The sequence below is a fragment of the Vigna angularis genome, chromosome 1, assembly GCF_016808095.1.
Source record: "Vigna angularis cultivar LongXiaoDou No.4 chromosome 1, ASM1680809v1, whole genome shotgun sequence".
Lineage (NCBI taxonomy): Eukaryota > Viridiplantae > Streptophyta > Magnoliopsida > Fabales > Fabaceae > Vigna > Vigna angularis.
The window spans coordinates 17,704,828-17,727,499 of NC_068970.1; the positions used below are offsets into that span (position 1 = coordinate 17,704,828).

The 22,672-nt window shown below is 34.0% G+C and overlaps 3 protein-coding genes across 5 annotated transcripts; 1 reads left to right on the forward strand and 2 right to left on the reverse strand.

The window, feature by feature from the left end:
• Positions 1 to 1,778: 1,778 nt before the first annotated feature.
• On the reverse strand, positions 1,779 to 4,881 carry LOC108345903 (ADP-ribosylation factor-like protein 8a). Its single transcript, XM_017584753.2, has 7 exons — positions 4,607 to 4,881; positions 3,840 to 3,921; positions 3,716 to 3,748; positions 3,475 to 3,596; positions 2,439 to 2,600; positions 2,155 to 2,275; positions 1,779 to 2,066 (listed from the first exon to the last, which is right to left on the reverse strand). Exons 1-6 carry the CDS (start codon positions 4,642 to 4,644, stop codon positions 2,158 to 2,160), a joined length of 555 nt encoding a protein of 184 aa, XP_017440242.1. The 5' UTR covers positions 4,645 to 4,881; the 3' UTR covers positions 1,779 to 2,066; positions 2,155 to 2,157.
• A 3,947-nt stretch (positions 4,882 to 8,828) lies between these two features.
• On the forward strand, positions 8,829 to 13,206 carry LOC108323261 (uncharacterized). 3 transcript variants are annotated; one of them, XM_017555672.2, is made up of 3 exons: positions 8,829 to 9,163; positions 10,049 to 10,667; positions 12,224 to 13,206. In XM_017555672.2, the coding sequence occupies exons 2-3, from the start codon at positions 10,110 to 10,112 to the stop codon at positions 13,073 to 13,075; spliced, it is 1,410 nt and encodes a 469-aa protein (XP_017411161.1). In that variant the 5' UTR covers positions 8,829 to 9,163; positions 10,049 to 10,109; the 3' UTR covers positions 13,076 to 13,206. The 3 variants fall into 3 exon arrangements, with proteins under 3 accessions (XP_017411161.1, XP_017411151.1, XP_017411171.1); XM_017555662.2 differs by having other exon boundaries at positions 10,077 to 10,667; XM_017555682.2 differs by having other exon boundaries at positions 10,162 to 10,667.
• Positions 13,207 to 18,660: 5,454 nt separating this feature from the next.
• On the reverse strand, positions 18,661 to 20,946 carry LOC108333889 (protein SHORT-ROOT). The gene has a single exon (XM_017569385.2). It carries the CDS (start codon positions 20,471 to 20,473, stop codon positions 18,980 to 18,982), a length of 1,494 nt encoding a protein of 497 aa, XP_017424874.1. The 5' UTR covers positions 20,474 to 20,946; the 3' UTR covers positions 18,661 to 18,979.
• Positions 20,947 to 22,672: the final 1,726 nt, after the last annotated feature.

The window sequence follows — 22,672 nt, forward strand, 5'->3', positions numbered from 1 at the left end:
CTTACTCGATAAAATAATTATTAAAAAGTTTATATTTTAGAGGATATTACTCTTTTTAGCGTACAAATGTTTTTTTATTTTTAACCAATTTTAGTTAATTAGTAAAATGTACTTTAGAAAAAAGTGTAATTCATTACAGTTGTATTCTTGTTCCTCTCCTGATGATGACTATATAGTTACTTTGTTCTTCGTTTTTAGTATTTATGTTTCTGATAAATATAACAAAAAGAAAAAAGACACAAACAATGACACTCATAAATTGGATAGTTGTTGTATTAAGTAGTGGTAAGAGATTACAAAATATTAGTTCTTTAATTTAAATCTTGTATTTATTCATTTCATAATAAGTAGACTATGACATGGATAAAACCTTGAATTTTTCAGTTGTTTTTAAAGAAAACAAGCCGTTTGAAAATAAATAAATAATTTTTTTGGGCTAATGGTTTGAATTTGAAAAAAACAAAGAGTAAGTTGTTTTCTAAAATCTGAAAATCTGTAGTTATTGTTTTCTAACCATTGCTTTCAGTTTATACACTTCTTTTTCTCGTATAAAAGCTATTCTAACAAAATTAATATCTCAAAATCATTTACACAATAAAATTGCCCAAATAAAAAGATTATTTTAATTATATTCTAAAAAATTATCACAAAATTATTTTACAGAATAAACTAACCCTAATACAAATTTGATTTTAATTATAACCTAAAAGAAAAGTACATCTACGCATATGTATTTACATTTTATTATATTAAGATAATATCACATTAATATTTATATTACTTTTAGAAGCAATTAATTAAAAACGTAAAAAAAATATATTATTGTATATAAAATATTTTTTATTTGATAACTTCATTTAATATTATCTTTTAATTTAAATAATGTTATCTTTCAATAAAGAAAAAAATATTATTCATTTATCTAATAAAATAAATAATTATTATATATATATATATATATATATATATATATATATTTAATAAAAGAAATTTATTTTATTTTTATTTTTAAATAACTAAATAACCTTTTTTTCTAAATAACAGCTATATAAATTTTTAATATTGATTTTACAAAATTATATATATAATTATATATATATTGTATTATTTTTTTAATTAGTTATTCATAAAAAACAATAACGTATATATTTTTAATGTAATAAAAGTTACAATTTAAAAAATACATAATTTCTTAACAATAATAATATTAAAAAAATTATGTAACAGTTATTTTTAGAAAGAAAAGTTATTGGAAAAGTGTGTTGGTGAAGATGGTGAATAAAATTGGAAAAGTGAGTAAAAAAGACAAATAAAAGTGAAAAGAAAAATAGAAAATATGAACCATCAACTTAAAAATAAAATGATCTAATGGTTCCTCAAGAGGATTTTCACGGTGGGAGCCATGTATTGCTCTCCCACCCCTAAAGCGTGGATCTTCAACAATGAAATTCCGAGAAACACGAACTTCATCACAAGGTATTCAAAATTCTAACATACACATAGTCATGACTAAAGAAATAATGATAATAATACTTCAGTTAGAATACATGTTGGCGTTGGATCCTCACCGGCTCAAGAGAAAGAAAACGGAGTGTAGGACCCATATCTCTTTGGAGTTGTTCAATACTGGAGAGGAGTTGTGCTTGTTGTAATTTGTCTCGACCGATAAACTCTGAATATAAAATTATTATTTTGTATAAAAATTATAGAGCTATCTTTTTCGGTTTTGCTGGAATTGTTGTAGAAAGCAAGAATAAAAAACTTCAAACACGATAAAATGACAAAAAGAATCCACTCAAATTTATTTGTATTTGACACACCCCAGGAAATAACAAGACCCACACAATGCTGACCATTAGAAAAATCTAATCTAATTTACAGAGATAGACAACCAATTCCTCTCACAACTGCAGTTCTGAAAAGTATTATAAAAATGCAACTAAGCTGACAATGACAATATGATTCACTCATAAAACAAACCTTGACATTTCATCTTGTGGTTTGATACCCCATTGGACTTGATATTACATTAAGAAGCAAATGAGAAGAGGGCAGGAATAAAATATCTGCAACAAAGTTAGGCATGCAGACGCCTTCAGCAACTTACAGATATATTTCATTGAAATTACAGTAGAGTACAAAACATTAACAAACCTCTTAGCTCTTTGATTTGGAGTGCTTTACAAGCCAATCGATAACAGAGTCAATGTTAGTCGAGTTTTTGCACGAGATCATGAAGCAGCAAACTTCTCTATCAGTAATTGACTTCAGATCCCTGTATACCAGATAGCTCTTTTAGCACCCAAGCAATATAAAAGTAAGAAGAAAAAAAAAGAAACAGGAAAACACGTAATAACTCAAATCAATTCAGTAAAGTAACTTCTAGTACTAGTTTACTTTCGTTATTGCTACAAATTAGAATAAAAGTGACAACTTACATTTGGTCAGTCAAAGCTTCTTTAGACAGAGCCCCTGGCTTGTCGATCTTGTTCCCCAATACCAACAAAGGAATACCATTCAATGATGGCTTACTCAATAAATCATGTAGTTCACTCTTTGATATGCTAAGGTTATCTTGATCTGCAGCATCAACAACATAACTGCAGGAAACATCATATTAGGGGAACTATAACCAAAATCCGTTAATTAATAGATCAAGATAACATTGGACTCCTACACTAATGTTAATGCAGGAGAGGAAAATGCATCAACTTAGAGAAAGATTGGCAACAACAGCATGATCCAATCACACATCTATGGAAGATCGAAGAGGGACATTATTCAGCAGCATCATAACTTCGGAATAACTAGGAAACCAGGTCTTTTAGAACTGGAAGCAATAAAACACAGAAGGTGAAAGATTTAACTAGTGAAATCATATAACTCATTCACTGAAGAACAATCCGGTCATACAGGATAAAGTTTCAAAGAGCTATGCTCACTTCCTCGCCTTACAAACTGCACTAACCGTGATAAGCGATATTAACTAGTAAATAATCTTTATCGTGACACGACTTAAAGAGTCATTGGTAAAATCAATTAATACAGACAAACAGATCCCTCTGCACTTCTTCGTTTTTTTTTTCGGGTACAGTACAGATAAAATATAATATTAAACCAAGGCAAGAGCTGTTGACATGGGCATCTAACTGATAAGTGAGTTTGCATCAAGTTCACTAATTAAAAATGAGTTTGAGCTCATGGAGGTAAAATGATAACTTGATCTTCAGTCCTAAAAAGGATAAAATTTACCATAATGAAACAGCTAGGAAAACAAAAACAAACAATTGTGTAAGTTGATGAACAACTCTATTATGGAATTACCATGCATATATTGACAGATTACCAATGCAAAAGTACAAATGTACGCTAGAAGATTATCAATGATGTCTGTCTCACTGAATGTACCCGTGCTAAGAGGGAGATAGAGAGAGAATTTTTTAATCAAAAGGAAATGAGAAGTTTGCTCCATACACAATAGCAGAAACTGCACGACAGTAGCGTTCCCACATGCTGCGGAACCTAGGTTGCCCTCCAAGATCCCATAACTTTATTGTAACATTGCCTTTTGTTACTTTCCTCATATTGAATCCCACCTGGAATCCGATGACAAAATAGACTGATCTGAATATCATGTTGCTTGATAAGCAGAAATCTTCATATAGTAACTCAAGGAGAAAGCTATAACCGAAAGCATTTGGTAAATAACACTTACAGTAGGAATCATGTCCTCGCTATACCCACCCGTCTAGGAAGAAGATAAAAAAAATATCTTTCAGTGAATCAGTTCAAATAATGACAAATTACTAAGATAAATCCAAAAAAATTATCATACTTACAGCAATAACATTTACAAGTGAAGTCTTCCCAGCATTCTGAAGTCCAATCAAAGATAATTCCATTTCCTGCTTGAAAAAGAGGCTGCAACCAAATTTACAATGCGTTAAGCTACTTTGAATAAAGTAATCCACTAAGCCCAGACCAAGCATCCGTATAAAAAGTACATACCGAAATTCAACTTAGGTGCAACCTAACACTCCATAAAAATTGTGTCACAAAAATAGAATTAGATTTAGTACAAACAATAGCTGTTCCTAAATTTCAGCAAACACTTGTTCAAAAGTTTACAGATTACCTAAGCCGAGCAGCAGCTACTGTCGTTTGGGAACACTTTAACTTCGCAATTCACTAGAATTCATTTAGATTGAAATGATTTTCCAATCGTTAGACAACATTTTTTTAAACGAATTGAGTTCTTAAACTGATATAATCCAAATCAAGTTATATACAAGATTCCATTTATGCTTCCTTTTAAAAAATCTTGAAACACCACCAAGAAAGAAAAGAAAGAGCAAAATTGGATTTGCTCATACATATCTAATTACACAAAAATCGCATGACTATAATTATCACCAATAATACAGAGAAAATATTTTGCGGGCAGTGAACATCTTAGAAAGTCCTATACATGATTACACTAAAACATGAAACGAATTCACAATCATTTATCACAACAATCAATTAATTCTGAGTTTAAACCGATATATAAATAAATAAAGAACAACTGCATTGTGATAATTTGTTGGAGTAGAAAAAGCTAACTAACCTGCGAAGCCAATTGAGAAAAGATTCCCACAACCCCATCGCTTCTCTTCACTGGTAAAGAAAGCTACACAAACAAACACACGGATCTCGATTCCGTTGTTCCAACTCGAACCCCCACACAGATCCTTCAACACTGTTTATCGCATTCGCATAATGGAAATTGCTTTTTATTTTTCTAAACAGAGCTTATTGCTTTGGGGTTTTGAATCGCGCGGGTCCCACACAGAAGAGACAAATGAAGCGCTTCTCGATCAATATTGTGGCGATGCAGGGGATCATATCTCGCGATTAAAGTTTATTTACACAATCTGAACCTGTCGTGACATTACTTAACCCATCCTCATTGTGAAGCGCGTGACATACAAGCCACTAGAAAGTTTTAACACTGAGATTCTACTAGGAAGTTGCCTGTTGACACTCGCGTGTGGGAATAGGGTAAACAGCTATGATATCATGATTATATTTAAACGTCAACAAATGGAAATATGCCACATATATGTTGAATAGTGCTTAACATCTCTGGCTCACGCCATCCTGTGGCCAAGCAGGTGCTCACAACTGTCAAAAATTGATGACGTAAGACTTGAGTCAAGGATATGGTTTTAAAAAATTTAGAAAAATAAGAAGATTAAAACAAAATAAAGAAATTGACAAGTTATATTTGTAAGACGTGATTTTAAGTGTTAAAATGTGTTGGAATCTAAATTTTGAAATTTTCATTAAAATTTCGCTTTAATTCACAATTTTAAATTTTCTTGATGTGTAGGTGACATAGGTCCCCTTTTAAACTTGTCCTAAAAAAATCATATTTGTATAAATATTATTTTTTTGTGAAAATAATAATGGAGAAAAATAAAGAAAGAGAATTAATTAGCTCATAATAAAAATTTATATTTAATTTTTTTTAAATCAGAATTCCAATAAAATCATTTCTTTTATAATAACAACAGTTAAATAAAGAAATAATAATAATTGTGCAAGTTATTTATATTAAAAAATCTTACGTTCAATTACATTCAATGGTTAATTATTCTTAAATGAGAGTTAACTAAAGACAAATGAAATTATAAATACTAATGAAATGAACACTTTATGAAAGAACACACTTCTATTGAAGAATCACGAGAGATTAAGAACACGGTACTTCAACCACAAGGAAGGAAACACCTCATTTGAATTCCACAAGAAATGAAACACCTCATTTGAATCCCACAAAGGGAGAAACACTTCTCTTGAGTCACACAAGAGATAAAAGACCTTGAAATCAATGAATAAACACCCCTTTGAGTTACACAAAGGATAAACAACTTCATGTAACAACAACAATAACACTGAATCACTCAATATCACACTTGATGAAAGTTATCATTCTACCTACACTAGATTTTTAAAGTTTTTCCACATAGAGTTATAAGCGAACCCATGTTTATTCAAACGAAAGTCTACCACTTTATTTATAGAGTTTATTTTCAAAATTAGGTTAAGAATATGAAAAGTTAAGTTGCAAATGTTGTTAATAATCTATTAATTTTTATAAACTGTTTTTACAATTAAAATTAATTCATTTCAAATAATAAAAAGAAAAATAATAAGTATAGGAAAAGAGAGATCTGCACAAGTAATTTTATATTGGTTTAGATAAAAAGATCTTATGTTAATCTCTCTAGAGAGGGATTGACCAATCACTAAAATAAACCAGAATTTACAATCATAGATAAGATAATTTATGTTAAGAAAATGTATCTCTTGTAGCCACAAGAGATAAAAGACACTTTCCTTGAAATTCACATGGAATGAACATCTTATTTGAGTCCTACAAATGATGAAGACACATATCTTGAATTATTCAAGAGATGAAAAAATACATTCCTTGAATCCATAAAAAATGAACACCTCCTTTAAATCATAAAAAGGATGAACAACTTCTCTCAGCAACAACGACAACACTCAATCACACAAGAACCCACTTGGTGAAAGTTATTGTTTTATCCACACTAGGTTTTTCAAAGTCTCTTTTCACAAACATAGAGGATTTCTGTAGTAGTCACAACTTTAAACCTCTTACTGAAAAATGTTTTTTTAGAAACTAGGTTAAGCCAAAACATATAGACTTTTACTTTTGAAAATTAGGTAAAAAAAATCGAAGAGTTAGGTTGCAGTTGTTGTTGATAATCAATTATATCAAATGATAATTGATTATCACAAAAACTTTTCAAAAAACTTTTTTCTCGATGTAATAATCGATTACCAGAAGGTGATAATCGATTATCAAATAGTATTTTGTGAAAAGTTGAATTTAATTTGGATAATCGATTATCAATAGTAATAATCAATTATCATTGAGTATTTTATGAAAAATAAAATTTTTCCTAAATGTTTTGTTGTTTAAGTTATGTCTTTTAACTCTTGACCATTTAATTTAAATAAAATACGCAGATTATAAGACTTCAACAACTAAATTCTTCAATCTTCAATGTATCTCTTGAATCTAAACATTTTTTAAGTCTTCACCATTTTTGCATGAGTCATCATTAAAACTCTTTAAGATGTTTATCTTCTTCTTTTATCATCAATATATAGTCGTCTTTGACCTTCTTGGTTGATTATCAACAAATGAATACTCTAACATGGAAAAAATATCAGACTTATTTATATAAAGAAATACACATAGAGTTAACCTTTCTTAACATTACAATCGTTTAAGAATCTAAGTTCTACCGTATATGCATTTTTACAGGTTTATCCATTGGTTAATTTCATCAAAAACAAAAACATTTAAACATCACAAAAAAATAATTTAACCATATTTGGAGCATTATCAATAATATTTTTCTACTCATGTTAGCTCTCCAGGTCAACAAGTTGATCATGTTAGCTCTCCATAAAGGATTGTGGTAGAGAGGGTTGAACATCAGTGGTGAAATTATGGTTGATAGAGGAGGTACCTCTGTTGGAGTTGTGAAAGCATGGGCGGCCTGGGTATCGTGGATTTCCAAGGGATAACCATGTTTGTTATAGCAATCGTCAACCGTGTGTCCTGTTCTCTTACAATACACACACTTTTAAAGATTCAGGTTGTTGAACTTGGGCGCCATTGCGAGTTTTCCCAATAAAAAAAGTGTGTCAATGGCGTTACTTGAAGAAGGCATGTTGGAAAAATTATTGACAAATTCATTTGGTGCATCAAGAGGTGAGATCGCAGCGGCATGTTGTCGCTCATTCTGAATAACCATAGACGAAAACCTTGTTAACAGAGGGTAAAGATCAATGAGCAAAATTTGAGAACGAATAACGTAAAATTGTTGCCATGGTAGCAGGAAATGGATATCAGCAGAACTCAAGGTGCATGCTCTCATACCATAAAAGGAGAAAATAAGACAAGCATAAGGCAAAGTTGTGTTATTATCATTGTCCCAATGTGAGCAAAAATATATACACGGTGATGTCCTGGATAAGCAATAATAATGTCCATATAAAGGCAAAATTACAAACAAACAAATAAAGAAAACATAAAGGAATAATAATGTACTGGACACAAAAGGTGATGGAAACAAATTAAAGCTAAGACTATATCACACTTAGACCACACTTTCGGCAATGGATTGGACAACATTGGTTTTCTTCTGTTTTAATCGCCAAAGATATTAAGAAATTTGGTGTAGGAATGAAAGATTGAGAAAGAAACAGAAAAAGAAAGGTGTGGGTGGTTGCTACACAGAAAGATTAAGTGTATATGGTTTATAATAGGAAGTCTCACGCGTCACGGATATAGGAAGTGCCACACATTTGTATTTGTAGAAGCCACAAATGCATTTTATTTTCCCTCTTTGAGCTAAGTTTTAGTTTCTTTTTGTTTTCAATTTTTGTCAAAAACTTGCTTTTTGTGCTCCTTCATTTATATTATTTATAGATGTATTGTGATTTAGGGGTTTTAAAAGATTGGAAATAACTATTTTCGAAGAAGAAATTTTTGTAAAGAGAAATAAAAGTAAGGAAACTGATAAAAAAAATTACAATGTAAAATTGTATGCGACAAACATTATGTCGAGAAATTGAACTGTTTTAATTAAAAATGTTTTAAAACAATGACAACCTTAGTATAAGTTTTGAAATTATAAAGACTTGATTAAAAATATGGTGAAAGTACAGGGTGGTGCATGTCAAAGTAAAGTATAGATGGTACTGAATCTAAATTAAATGCTGATATGTGGCAAACCGTGTTGTGTGTGTGATGATAGTACTGTGGTTGATTAAACATGGGAAGAAGTGGAAGAACAGTAAGCTAGATTCATAGATAGCTGTTATAACTAAAGGACAAAAGGCACAGCAACACAAGGGTATCTTTGGTTTCGGTGGTTGTAAAGTCAACGTCGTAAACTCAGATCCAAATAGCGCCCCAAGTTAACTTCGCAACGACGACTTCGTCTTCTTAATTTCCTTCTTTTTGGACCGCAAAGTACTGGATTCACCCTATCTATTATTACTCAATGTGTCTGTAAAAAACAAGAGAACCTCATGTCGGGCCATTTTGCTACTTCCATAGTTCGGCTTGTTCCAGGTGAGTGAGTGTTCTACTTCAACCACATTTAGCTTTGTTTTCTAGTTTCAATTTCTTGTTTTGTTTTTTAAATTGAGTCTGTGGAGAACAGTGTTGAACTCTTATTCTTATCGGAATCTCGCATTCTACCCTGCATTATCCTCGTACGATCTTTTGATGAAACCCTTTTCACCTTGTAAAGGTTAAAATGATGAATTTAATGTGATTAAGGTCAGAATTTTGAAATAATTTGATTCAGTAGCAAAACAGAGAAACAAGTAAGGTGGCTTCTGTAAAATCAGCTTTTAGCGCTACTGGCAATCTCTTATTGCGATGAACATACATGCTATTCTCACTAACTTTTCGACTGCAGAGGATTCGGTTCCAAACTTTTCGTATCGGAACCATCAAATAGGGATATTGAGAATTCGAAGGTTTACAAATATAATGAATCCAAGTTTTAACCTTTTGTCCGAGATTAAAATTAATGCCTAAAATCTAGAAGAACTTGCTATGAAGAACTGAAACTTTTACGTGTCTCTTTCCTTTCTTTCTTTCTTATGCCTCTCTTTATATACATTCATAGGCAGAGATAGAGTTTGCTTCAATTTCCTTTCACACACATGTATAATGTTTTCATCAAGTAGCTTATTTCTTCATCAAACAATACCTCCTTTCACCAAACTTTTGCCTAGTCCTGTCTCTCTCCATTCAAACATTGTCCAGCATGTCCTTATATTCTGTTATCAAACTACTATATATATTTATCACACACGAGACATTTATTTTAATGTGTTAAGTACACAGCAAGGGCAGAAACCCAATTATAAAGTGTTTTATTTTACGATTTTCATATGTTCTCATTACTCATTGCATGTAAAGCAGATTTTTGTGACTTGTTAATAGGTTGCATTTTGTTAATTGCAATTTCCAGCATGATTTTGAAGATACTAAAAAGGAAGAGAAAATGAGGATGAGGAACCTATACAGGAAACCAACTACTTTACGTTGCAATGCAGGGAGCAGATGCTATTCTGCATCAGCTGTGATATGGAGCTTGTTAGGATGCCTACTTTTGTTTCATCTGTATTCCAATATTCACCACAAACATGGGGAAGGTAGAGAGGTGCAACTGCGTGTGACTAATCATCCTCAATTTCGTGAACTCCAACAAGTGGAAGAGGAAATCATCCAACTTCCTCCACAAAAGGGGAAGAGGTCCCCTCGGGCTGCAAAACGCAGGCATAAGCGGGTAACTCCACTGGTTGATGAATTCTTGGATGAAGATTCACGACTGAGACATGTTTTCTTTCCTGGTAACAATAGTGCTATTGATCCAGTAAAGGTCACCGGGAACGATAGCTATTACTATTACCCTGGGAGAATTTGGTTGGATACCGATAGAAATCCTATTCAAGCTCATGGAGGGGGCATTCTATATGATGAAAGATCAAACACATACTATTGGTATGGTGAATATAAAGATGGGCTCACATACCGTGCTCACAAGAGAGGAGCTGCCCGGGTAAGTTATTTTAATTGAAAAATGTTATTGTTTTAACCATTAGCCCATAATCAAACTGATGCTTATGGGGGTTTATTTAGTGTTTGTCATTTCATGAAATAAATTTAATGGTTGTTAACGGCTAGCTTCTGTTATGTTGGTGACAAATTAAAGATACACATTTGAGTTCGGCATATGCATTGATCCTTCTTTGCCCCTAGCAACCTGTTTAGACATGTATTTAATAGTTTGTTGTGGTTATTGTTTTTGTTTAAGAAGGGGCCTTTTATTTACAACTTTACTTCTAACATTCTTAATATCATCATTATTGAGGCCTTTTAGCAGGGAAATTCTGTGTTTCATATGCCAATTTACTTCTTTAGATGTCAACGTTGGAATAGTATTTCCATATTCTTGTAATCTTTTAAGCTTGAATCAAATGAAAATACTAACATAATAATATGCTGATAGCTTTTACCAAAAACATGAAACATACTAAGATTTAGGCCTTAATATCCTTAAAACAAACTCAGATGACAGAGGTGGGCATAGAAATACCATACCGGAATGCACCACTGTTTGTTTCTTACACTTTCGAGGCAATGAACCAGCCCAAATTGTGTTAGACAATTTGTCCACCTCGCAGTGAACACAATCACCATCAAATGCGCCTTGCCTGGTAGCCCCATTTGGATTTCAAAGTGTGCACAACGTCTCAACTGGCTGTCCTTGGAGGATGTTAGTTAACTAATTAGTCACTACACTAAAAGAGAAAATAAATCTCTGTCAAGTCTTGTGTGACTGAAAATAATTAGTACATTCCCAAGATGAGACCTTCTGCCTTGACTGAAATTTCCATAGCTTATCTTTACCCATCTTGGGCTTCCAATTCCTTTCATTATATCATAGCTTATATGTCCCATCAAGGCTGAGAAATCCACTGAATATAGGTTATTTTTCTCAACAATGTGTTTTTACTGTCAAGACATGCAAGTTTTCTCAAATTCTGATGATCAACAAAAACTTGTTTCTCCTAAATTCTCCAATCCCTTTGAGTTCTTATACAGCTGTAAGATGATTTTACATGGCATTGCATTGAAAAAAGAAAAAAACGAAAACATGTTGGCTCTTTGGACCTTCCACATGTCAATAGAATTTTAATATATGGAATGCCCAATGTAAACTTTTGTTTCGGCATCAAATGACTTAAGAATTTTTTTTTATTATTCTAAACGGTAGCACTGGTGAGTTTGTTGCAGGGTGTTTCGGTCCCAAGTCCACTGCCAATTATACTTACAGATTTTGCCTTCTATCCTATACTTTATGAACATGAAGTAACCTTGTTTCTTCAACATTAAGATATTCTTGATGCTGATAAAAAAAATTAACATATTCTTGATTGCTGAAAGATTTATAGATAACTGTTTCCAAGTCAGTTTTGGGAGAATAATGATGTTATTACTATGATATGAGCCTACTCAAGGGTGTCTATTTTCCCCAACCAAACATGTATGTGATACTCAGCTGCATACCCTGGGGACAAAAATGTAGCCTTTATCTCTCTTTCTCTGCATCAGGTGGACATTATAGGAGTTGGTTGCTATTCTTCTAAGGACTTGTGGACATGGAAAAATGAAGGTATTGTATTGGCTGCTGAGGAAATGAATGGAACCCACGACCTGTACAAGTCTAATGTGCTTGAGAGGCCAAAAGTAATTTTCAACGACAAAACCAGAAAGTATGTCATGTGGATGCACATTGACGATGCCAATTATACAAAAGCTGCTGTTGGCATAGCAATTAGTGATACACCTGATGGTCCATTTGAATATCTTGGTAGCCAAAGACCCCACGGATATGAAAGCAGGGATATGACAGTTTTCAAGGATGAGGATGGTGTGGCATACCTTATCTACTCCTCTGAAGAAAACAACGTACTACACATTGGACCCATGACTGAGGATTATCTGAACTTGATGCCTGTCATGAGAAGAGTTTTTGTGGGACAGCGCAGAGAAGCACCAGCTGTGTTCAAACACCAGGGTACATATTACATGATCACATCAGGATGCACGGGATGGGCCCCAAATGAAGCTCTGGCTCATGCAGCTGAGTCAATCCTGGGGCCTTGGGAAACATTGGGAAATCCATGTGTTGGAGGGAACAAAATGTTTCGAATTGCTACCTTTCTTGCTCAAAGCACTTTTGTGCTTCCCCTACCTGGCTTCTCAGGTTCATTTATTTTCATGGCTGATAGATGGAATCCATCGGACTTAAGGGACTCAAGATATGTTTGGTTGCCTTTGATAGTGGAAGGACCTACTCATCATTCCTCAGAGTACATTTCTAGATTACCACTATGGTCAAGAGTTTCTATCTATTGGCACAGAAAATGGAGGCTGCCTCAGGGCTGGAGCACATTTAAGTAATTTGGTTTTTTTTTTGTTGAACATTTCTTTTCTTTTCTTCATAGACATTGTTGTACATTTGTGATCATCAAACAAGTACTGATTCTTCAGACTTTACAGATACCAGAAATATAGTAACTCACTCTCCAACATACTTTTTTTTAGTACACATTCTTTGCTGTATAGAATAAATTTGCTAGAGCTCACCAAAAATTGTGCGTCTCACCTGTTTAATGAATCTTACTTGTGATTTTATAGTTTTCGATAAATGTTAAGAAATAATAACAGGTCTGTCAGAACGAGTGTTAAAGAGTCTCTTATTACCATTTCTATTAAACATATTTCGTATACCTTAGGTTATACTTTATATTCATCTTTTATTCATTGTTTAATGTTCAAACAAGTTAATATGAAAATAACAGGTAGAGTGATCAACTTAGTCCTTGAAAGTGTGAATTATTTTCATTTTTTTCCTAGAATTTAAATAAATGAGATTAAAGTTCATGAAAGTAATTTTCATTTCTCACATTCACTTTTAATTTCGTGTAGATGCCTATATGTTATCATTAAAATGAAATTTAATCCATGTATGATATTATTTAAGTATAATGTAGTCCATAAATGTAAGGTGAAAAGAAGGTGAGAGAAGAAGATAATTGGTTGAAGATGAAAAATGAAAGTTACTCTTTAAACTTTTTATTTATTTTTTATTTAACCTTCAAGGACTAACTTAAAAAAATGTACGTTTTTAAAGACTGAAAATATCATTCAATCAAAATCCTATATTAGATAAATGATAGTTTTCCACTGGGTATACAATATGGATTAATTTGTCACTTGTTATCTTGGCATTGTATCTATGTTCCATAATATCATATGTAAACTTTTAGCTTTTCATAAATGAAGACTCACTGTATATCTTACCTAGTTCCATGCTTGATAGAAAATTCACTAACTCTTTTGAGAACTTTGACAGAAATTTCAGTCTCAAGAGAACATGAAAGAAACTTAGACTGACATACGAATTTTGCCTAAAAAGGTTGTAAGTGTAATAATCAAGCATGGTTGATCAGCTACCTCATGACCTTTTTCTGAAATACCTCTAATGATTTTGTTATTGATGACATTTTTATATATTTTGACTTGTTTTGGTTGGTTACTTTAAATTTTAAGTAATTTAACAATAGGTTAGGAATTTTAGAAATTTTAGTTTAGCTGTGAACTTACTCTTACATGCTCGCTTATAAAGTGTTGCTGCTATCTTTCTTTACTTTTCATATATCTATTTTCTCCGTGATTTCTCTTGTATCTGTAACGCCCCGACAACTCATAGAGACCATCGACTGTCTCCACAGATCACCACCAGGCTTTCCAGTGTGCTTTGTCCTCACTCGCACACTTTCCGGGAAAACTTCCCAGAAGGTCACTCATCCCAGAATTACTCCAAGCTAAGCACGCTTAACTATGGAGTTCTTATGAGTTAGGCTACCGAAAAGCAAATGCATTTGGTGATATGAGTAGCCAAATCAATCTCTTTAAGCTATCCTTCAACCGTATAGTCTCATACCTATACAGTCTCCAGATCCCTCTCATTCCGGTGTATGTTCGATTCGTCCATGTACCCCTTCCACCCGAAACTGCTAGGAGCCGCTCCTTGTCTGTGCCCCCTGCACCATGCCTCTTGCACCGGCGTCACTCCCCGCCCTCGTCAGTGCCCGGATGTCACAGTTTCTATATTTTTATTTTACAAAATATTTTTTGTTAATTGTTGTAATGCTTTATGAATAATACAGAAAAACTTAGGTTTAATATATTAAGGTTTATGTAACATCTCTTACTCTAATTTACATTTATATATTAAGAGGACAGTTTACTATTGCTTATATTAAAGCTTATTGTCATAGTTTTATGGCTTAGAATTTCTACAAATTTCCACAACATTTTATAAACTGAGATTTTAAAATAAACTTCATCGGGTCAATTTAAATATCTTAGCTTTCACCATTAACTATTGGAATGATAAGTACAAAATTATTGGAAGACATTTTTGTATAATAACTCTTCAAAAACTAAATCAATGTAAATTTTCGCATATATCGATTCCACAATCAACATCTTACATTGGACGATAATGTAAGTTGATTTTTAACACATTTGATGATATATGTTTATTTAAAAGCTTGCATGTTTTTTAATATAACTAGTCATTTGGTTATTCTAATTACTCCAGTCTTCACCAACTTTCAATGTCCACATGAATCATTATCACCACATGTCTTTTCAATTTCTGTATCAGTAAGTTTAGTATAAATACTATATTTTTGGTACAAATTGGTACAAATACAAATAAACTATATTTTTCAATTTAAATACCATATTTTCACCATAACATTGGAATGATGAGTATAGAATTGTTGCAAGACACTTTTGCACAATAATGCTTAAAAAACAAAACCAATCAATAGCAAGCACTCAATTGTTTATCTTTTTTAAGCTACAGAGTATAGTCATATATAAAGTCTCACTTTTGCATAGGCAATGACAAGTTTCATGTACAAGATTTTAATGAGAAGTAGTGAAACAATGAGAGGTATTTTCCTTTTTGAGCAAAAAACATAATGATGTTTTCCATTTTCCAGAGTCTTTCACTACCAAGGAAAAGTTGAAAGTTCTTGTTTTTTTTTTCTCATTTGTCAAACAATCAATGTTATTTGTACAAGAAAGGAGAAGTTAAATTAAATGATTATGATGAAAACAGTTTGAAGTTAAAGCTCAGAATTTTCTTGACATCTTGAAGGAGAATTTTTAAAATTATGGTATTTTATGAATTTTGAATTTTAAATAGAGTTTAGATAATAGACTTGTTATTTTAAAAAAAAATGAGATAATTTTTTCATTGTCATAATTTATTTGTATATTATATGTGTCCAAGTACATTTAGTATACTGAATCCTTATAATCACAAGAAAATTTGGTCAGTTACAGTAAAAAAAAAAATATTTCTTTCATGACTTTTCATAACTAGATATATTCAGTCCTTATAGTATAACCCAACATTTAGATAACTTGGTTGAATAAGTAACAGACAACCGGAACCAACATGTGTAAAATGTTAACTAAGTTGACTTAAGCTTGCGATTAGGTATGATTATTTAACTAATCAGTTTGATTAACTAAAGACTATTCAATGTGATTAGACACATGAGTCAGACCACTCAATGTGATTAAGGTAAGAAACCCATAAATAATATAAATAACACAATTTAAGAAGTAACTAGTTATGTCCATTAGTAATAACATTTATTGTTTGTTAATATATTTTGCTAGCTTGAGTGTCAAAATGTCTTCTGCAATCATAATCCTTACTCGACTAAAAGAGGATGAATACTCCTGAAGTTGGAAACTTGAAGTGTTTCGAGTACTTGTTAAAGTCTTTATATAATATATCTAACTATGTAAGAAAAGTTTCATTAATTATTACTTTAAGTGTTACACTTAAATATATATTAGATATTAGATATGTGAAAAATTTTAAATTATTTGTAAGCTCATATAAACATTCTTAGTCATAATTTTTTTATGAGTATTTTTCTCCATTTTTAATATTTATGTGTTGCTTAGAAGTTTAACTATTTTTACTATGAAATTATTTTTAATTTTTTTATTGACTCCCTCCATAAATGGGAGGATTATGAAGTAAGAATTTCCCATAAAGAAGTTGGAAATCGGCTCAAGCTTTTATTTGTTGTTTAACGATTTTTATCCAGATGGATCAGCTTAAAATTTTTCTACCAAAAAGAAATTAATATATTAAGGGTTTAAATACATTTTTTGTGTTTTTATTTTGGTGCCAAATATGCTCCGTCATTGGTGATAAGTTCTACAAACATTATTGATTGGTTTCCCTTTGACAAAAGAATTTGGGCCAAATTTTACGAAACAAGGATACGTTATGTTGAGATGATTTTAGACAGACCTGATAGTGGGCCTAGTTATGCGGAAACCTATAAGGTGTTTCAGAGTGACCGGCCCTAGATCTGCTGTGGACTCTTCCTCTGCATAAAGCCATAACAAAATATGATCCAAAAACAAGTAGGATATGTCACATCAATCCCAATTTTCTTTGGTATTCATTATCTTGTGTTACTGAAAATTAGCAACATAAAGTATTGTATTATTGTCGGAAAGAAGAGGTAGGGTTTTTGTTTGAAAATGGAAAACACAGACAGAGGGACAAAATCCTGAAGTAGTGTGCATTGGAAAATTGAGCTTAAGTTGGGTTTCTTTCCACTTGAAGATGGTCCCATTAAAACATAAAAGGCGTAAAGTGGTCGTTGTCAATTATATAGAAAAAGGAGAGTAAAGCTTAAACATGTAGAAGGTATGGGCCAGCATCAAACACTCTTTAAATAAACACTGAACAAAAGCAGATCCACATTTTTTTATAACTCAACCGGGAAAAAGGTGCAAAAGGAGGATGCTTGTGGTATGTTACAACTTGGAGGGGGCAAGTACCATCAATAGAAGTTTAAGATACACAAACCTAAAAAGATGAACCCAATATTATACTTACAATGTATAGATATGTGGTTTCATGGGCAAAAGACACTCCTATATATCAACCCTTAACCCGTCCCTTCGTGAAAAAGTTGAAGCTTATGTGGGGGCATAAGAGACTAAAAGCTGAAATGTTTGTGAAATGTAAAAATGATAATACGCTTTAGAGTCTAAGATTGATAGAATGGGAAAAAAAGAAAGAAAAAGAAGAGTATGCATCTTAGACATAACGTGCAGGCCACTAGTGCAAAACCCTTAAAGCCACTATTACTGTACGCCTTTCAATGGATTCCACAAACTATAACCTAACTCAAGGTACCATGCTAACTCCTAAGATTCGGTGTGGCCCCCAAAATCTCAAACCTTCATTATTACTTTTAAACTCCTAAAGATTATACACATATCATGCATGCTTGCTTCCTTATTTCCACATCACTTTTATCTTATAGACAAATTTTATCATCATTATGCTGGGTTAAACCACTTTAATATCATATATTCAATGTTGTATAAAACACAATATATTCTATTTGTAGTAAGTAAGAGTATTCCCGAGCTTCAGTTTTTGCAGTGAGCTAGCTGTGAACACAAACATTTATGGACCTTATCTCTGCTCAAATTGGGACCAGAACCACCTGTAAAGAAACCTCTTCCTCAACTAAGTCAATAAGATTCAAGATTCTCACGCTCATTATAGGATATTTGTGATTTAATAGTAAATATTTTTTATTCTTCAAACTTACTGATGTCTTAAAACCACCATCCGAGTAAACCACGAAAGTGATAAAACTTGGGACGAAACTATATATGGACGAATGTGAAATACGAACATTTTATATGGTTCATAAGGGAAGCCCACTGATAATTTTCTGAAATTTACGACTTTTGTGTCTCCTCTTTTAAGGCTGAAAAAGGAAAGAAATTATTTTTACGAGTTATGGATGATCCATATATGAGACGAAAACCATGTCAATCAATTACTTTATATTATATATATATATATATATATATATATATATATATATATATAGTTCATACAAATATGGATGGATGGAAAGCCACAAGCTATATATTGTTTGGTAAACAAAAAATCAATCATAAAATGTTAACAAAAAAATAATTTACTTAGTTCCTTTTTAACGCAAGCAAACGCCCATGAATCCCGGTGTCTTACCAAACTTATATATTTAACCAAAAAAACAAAAGAGGAAGTAAATAAATAAAGCCCAATAATTAACACTGAAAGAAAACTCCATCATCCTTGCGCACGTGCCAAAAAAACCAAGCACACGTGCGAGGCATTCATCCATGTCAAAGCCAGCCACATGATACGATTGCGACACGATCATCATCAAGCGTGAGTTTACGTTAAGGCCTCCATGCACTGGCCCACACCACCGGAGTTTCCTTCCACGAAAGGAATATTCCGGTGTCGGAGCACGGTACCATCGACCAACCCTCCTTGTACCTCCTCAACAGCGCCCTAACGTCGTCGCAAACCTCTTCGCTGAACGGCACCGCGCTTAGCCCTCCCCCATGCAGCCGCGTCCCCCACCGCGCCGCCGTCTCCCGACGCTCCAGCGAATCCGCTGGCGAACACGCCACCAGGTCCACCACAGCCCTCCCTGCCGCGCGCTCCAGCATAAGCCTCTCGTTGCACGTCTTGGCGAAACTCTCGTCCAGCGCCTCGAAGTAAACCCTAAACCACCTTAAACACTCCTCGAAACCTCTCACGAACTCGTAGCCCTCGATTCCCACGTCCAAATCCGCCTCCTCCTCCACCACCGTCACGATCCTCGGCTGCAACCCTTGCAGCGACGATATAAACGCGTCGCGGCCGTTCCCCGCCGGGGAAACCGAATGCAGCGCGTTCACGCAGTTGATAGCCAGGGCCTCGTCGTCTTTGAGGTTGAGTTGAGAGAAATTGAGGTCGGAGAGATCGCCGGCGTGATGAACGACGTTGAACTTGAACGGAACGCCCATGAGTCGCGCGAACTTCTCCATTCTTGTTCCGATTTCCTTCATGACGCGCTGCACGGAGTTACCGGTTCTCCCGGTGACGACTGTGGTTAACCTGAGGTGCGGAGTTTCGTCGGTTCGAGTTGCCAATGCCTCCAGAAGGGTTGGCCATTGAGTGCAATAGGTGTTGCTGATGTCAAGTATGTGCAATTTGGGGTTTCCTTCTAAGGCTTCTAAGATGGCGCCGTTGGACGCCACGTGTCCGAAAGTTGTCCAGGGGCTGACTTCTTGGAATTTCAACACCGTCTTCCTCGTTGACTCAAAGGAGCATGTTTTATCCGATGCGGAGGCCAAGGTTCGGTAGGTTCGGTCTCCCGCGTCGGTGACGCGGCTGAACAGGGCTTGGAGGAAATACGCCGCGAGTTTTTGATCGGTGTCGCCGTATGGGGAGCTGAGTTCGTTGAGCATCCAGAGGAGCTGGTGGAGGCGAGTGCTATTGTTGTCGGCGAAGGCGCGTGCGGTTTCGAGGAGGAGGTTGTGGGACCAGTTGGGGGAGAATTGGAAGTTGAAGTCGGGGAGGGGAGGGGTGGGAGAGAAGGAGTAGGAGTAATCGGTGTTGGCGGTGGTGCTGAAGGTGTTGGCTGTGGTGGTGGTGGTGGTGGTGGTGGATACGTTGTGGTAAGGGTAGTAGTGTCTGGAAGAAGACGAGGACAAGTCTTCTTCATCCATGTAAAAGTTGAAGCATTCTTCGTCTTCTTGGTGGGAGTAATGGTAGTAGTTTTGTCTGGAGGATCTGGAACTGCTAGAAGTTCTGCTGGTGGTGGAGTTGAGGGATGGATCGGGTTGTGGTTGATGATGGTGTTGTTGCTGTTGAAAACTTACTAGCCTAAACAAGGTATCCATTTAACCCACATCAATAAACAATGTGACTCTCTTAGGTAGCTCAGCTTAGCTGCTTCTCAGCACCACCAGACCAAACGTGTTTTTAACAGTGGGAATTGGGGCACTGTTGGGGAATGATTGGGGGAAGAACTTGGTCAAATTTCGATAGATTCTACTTACCTTACAAACTAGGTTAATTTTTCTAAATATATATATAAAAAAAAAATACATAGTGGAGCTCAAGGGGTTTAGTTGTCACCCAATCTAACATATATAGAAACGAAATTATATTAAAGGAAGTTATTTATAAGATAAGTTAATAAATTAAAATATTTAATTGCGGAAAAGATTTTTAATATATATTTGATGGGATGGTTAGAAATGAAGGATATATAGTTTGAATTGGTTGGGGTTTAGCTTAATGTAATGGAGTGTGGAAGGTTAATTGGATGTTATTGAAAAATGGGTGGGGAGGGAGGGGACGGGAGATTGACTGAGATGAGTTTTGTTGGTGAGTAGCTTGAAAAATCTAGTAGGGTCGTGAGCTAGCTAGGTGATGCTTAGAATAGAATTCTCTCTGACAAAAGATGGAAAAAATATGAAAGTGTGAGAAAAAGCAACGAAGGAAGAGATAGTGGGCTAGCTTTTCTTTCTTTAGAGAGAGATAAATAAATAAACAAATAAATAAAGAATTAATTAATTAATTAATTAAGCACAAGAAAATAGAGAAAGAGAGAGAATTTAGGAGTATTGGATGAGTGGGAGCAGGCGTGCCCAACTGCCAATTGGGGTTTGAGAGAGTAGTAAAAGCTGCCGGCGTGAGTCATCATCATCAAACCCACTATCTTCCCCGTAGCAGTAACACAACCCACTCACGTTCCCTGCCTCCTAATCACTCTCCAAACTCTGCCAATTTTCCAATCCACTTTTCTCTTTCTATTTTATGGAAAATGTTTTTTTAACAATTTTCCTATTTTATTACTAACACAACACACCCAACTCCTCCTCCTCTATCAAAATTAACCCTTCAAAAAAATGTTACTATCAAAGGATTACACTATGAACATAAAAAGTACTACATATTTAATATTTCTGTTTCATTTATTAAAGGTTTTATAGAGATAACTGCGTTATATCATAATGTCGTGTTAACAAACAAACCTTTAGATAATGATGATGTTGTATTATACCAATGCAAATGTTCCACTTCTCCAAATTCTAGGGTGGCATGCCTTGCTTTGTCTTCTCCATACCTATTTGGTGTGGATGGTTTTACAAGTATTCACTGTTTACCTCCTCAATCCTCGGCCTACACCAAAACTCTACGATTTCTTTGAATTTTTGATACCAAAGCAACCCAACCGTTGCTTCCATAATCTCGAAATGTTTGTATCCCACTTCATTCCAGCTGTTTTACTTTTATCTAAAACTCATTTATCATTATCGCATACAACTTCTACCAAGAATTATGCTTTATTGAACATCCCCTAAAAGTAAGTAAACCCCCCAGCCCCACCTTGCGTAGACTATATATATCCAATCCCCTCTCATCTACAAATTCGATCGGAGTTTAATTATATTTTGTTAATGACGCATTTAAGTGAGACGATTTGATTATTGAGGTTAGGAGACGTTGGTTTGAAATGTTAAGGAGTTGTTTGTTTGGCATCATCAATGATTGGGCGAAATCCATGTTTGAACTCTTTGTCCCCATGTCTTGAAGTGGGCCTAGGAGTTGAATCCATATTTTTAATTTGCAGCTAAGTCACATTGATCCCAGACAGGACGAGACAGGTTATTACGGCCATACTGAAACTCATGGCCTTTCTTTCATCTTGCTTTTCCTGTTCTGCTTTTTCCTTCCTCTCTTTTCTCTTCCCCTGTTTTGTGGGGATGGTGGATGAGACCGAAAGGGATCCATACTCTGCTTCCATCTTTCAACTGAATAAAGGCTTCCCCAACTAGCTCCCATCACCCCAACATCATTTTAAAACTACTTGTACCATGCTTCACAGTTTAATATGCATATGTAGGGTCACAGTTTAAAAATTTACTGAAAATATAAGTTGTTATTACATTAAAATATAAAAATATTAATTACTTTAATGTTTCATAGCACTTTTTCTACTCTCGTTTAAATTAATAAATTAAAACAAAAAAAAAATGAGACATTGACGTTCACACCTTTGGTGACTTTACTTTTCCTTTTCTTTGTTGAGG

What these genes read in the sequence shown, in the direction of transcription:
- LOC108345903 (XM_017584753.2), bottom strand. Translation starts at nt 4,644, where the DNA reads ATGGGGTTGTGGGAATCTTTTCTCAATTGGCTTCGCAG. An exon ending in TTTCTCAATTGGCTTCGCAG is followed by an intron (nt 3,922 to 4,606) that starts GTTAGTTAGCTT and finishes ATTTGGTTGCAG; the next exon opens with CCTCTTTTTCAAGCAGGAAA. An exon ending in CGTGCAGTTTCTGCTATTGT is followed by an intron (nt 2,601 to 3,474) that starts GTATGGAGCAAA and finishes TGTTTCCTGCAG; the next exon opens with TTATGTTGTTGATGCTGCAG.
- LOC108323261 (XM_017555672.2), top strand. Translation starts at nt 10,110, where the DNA reads ATGAGGATGAGGAACCTATACAGGAAACCAACTACTTTACGTTGCAAT. An exon ending in ACAAGAGAGGAGCTGCCCGG is followed by an intron (nt 10,668 to 12,223) that starts GTAAGTTATTTT and finishes TCTCTGCATCAG; the next exon opens with GTGGACATTATAGGAGTTGG.
- LOC108333889 (XM_017569385.2), bottom strand. Translation starts at nt 20,473, where the DNA reads ATGGATACCTTGTTTAGGCTAGTAAGTTTTCAACAGCAACAACACCAT.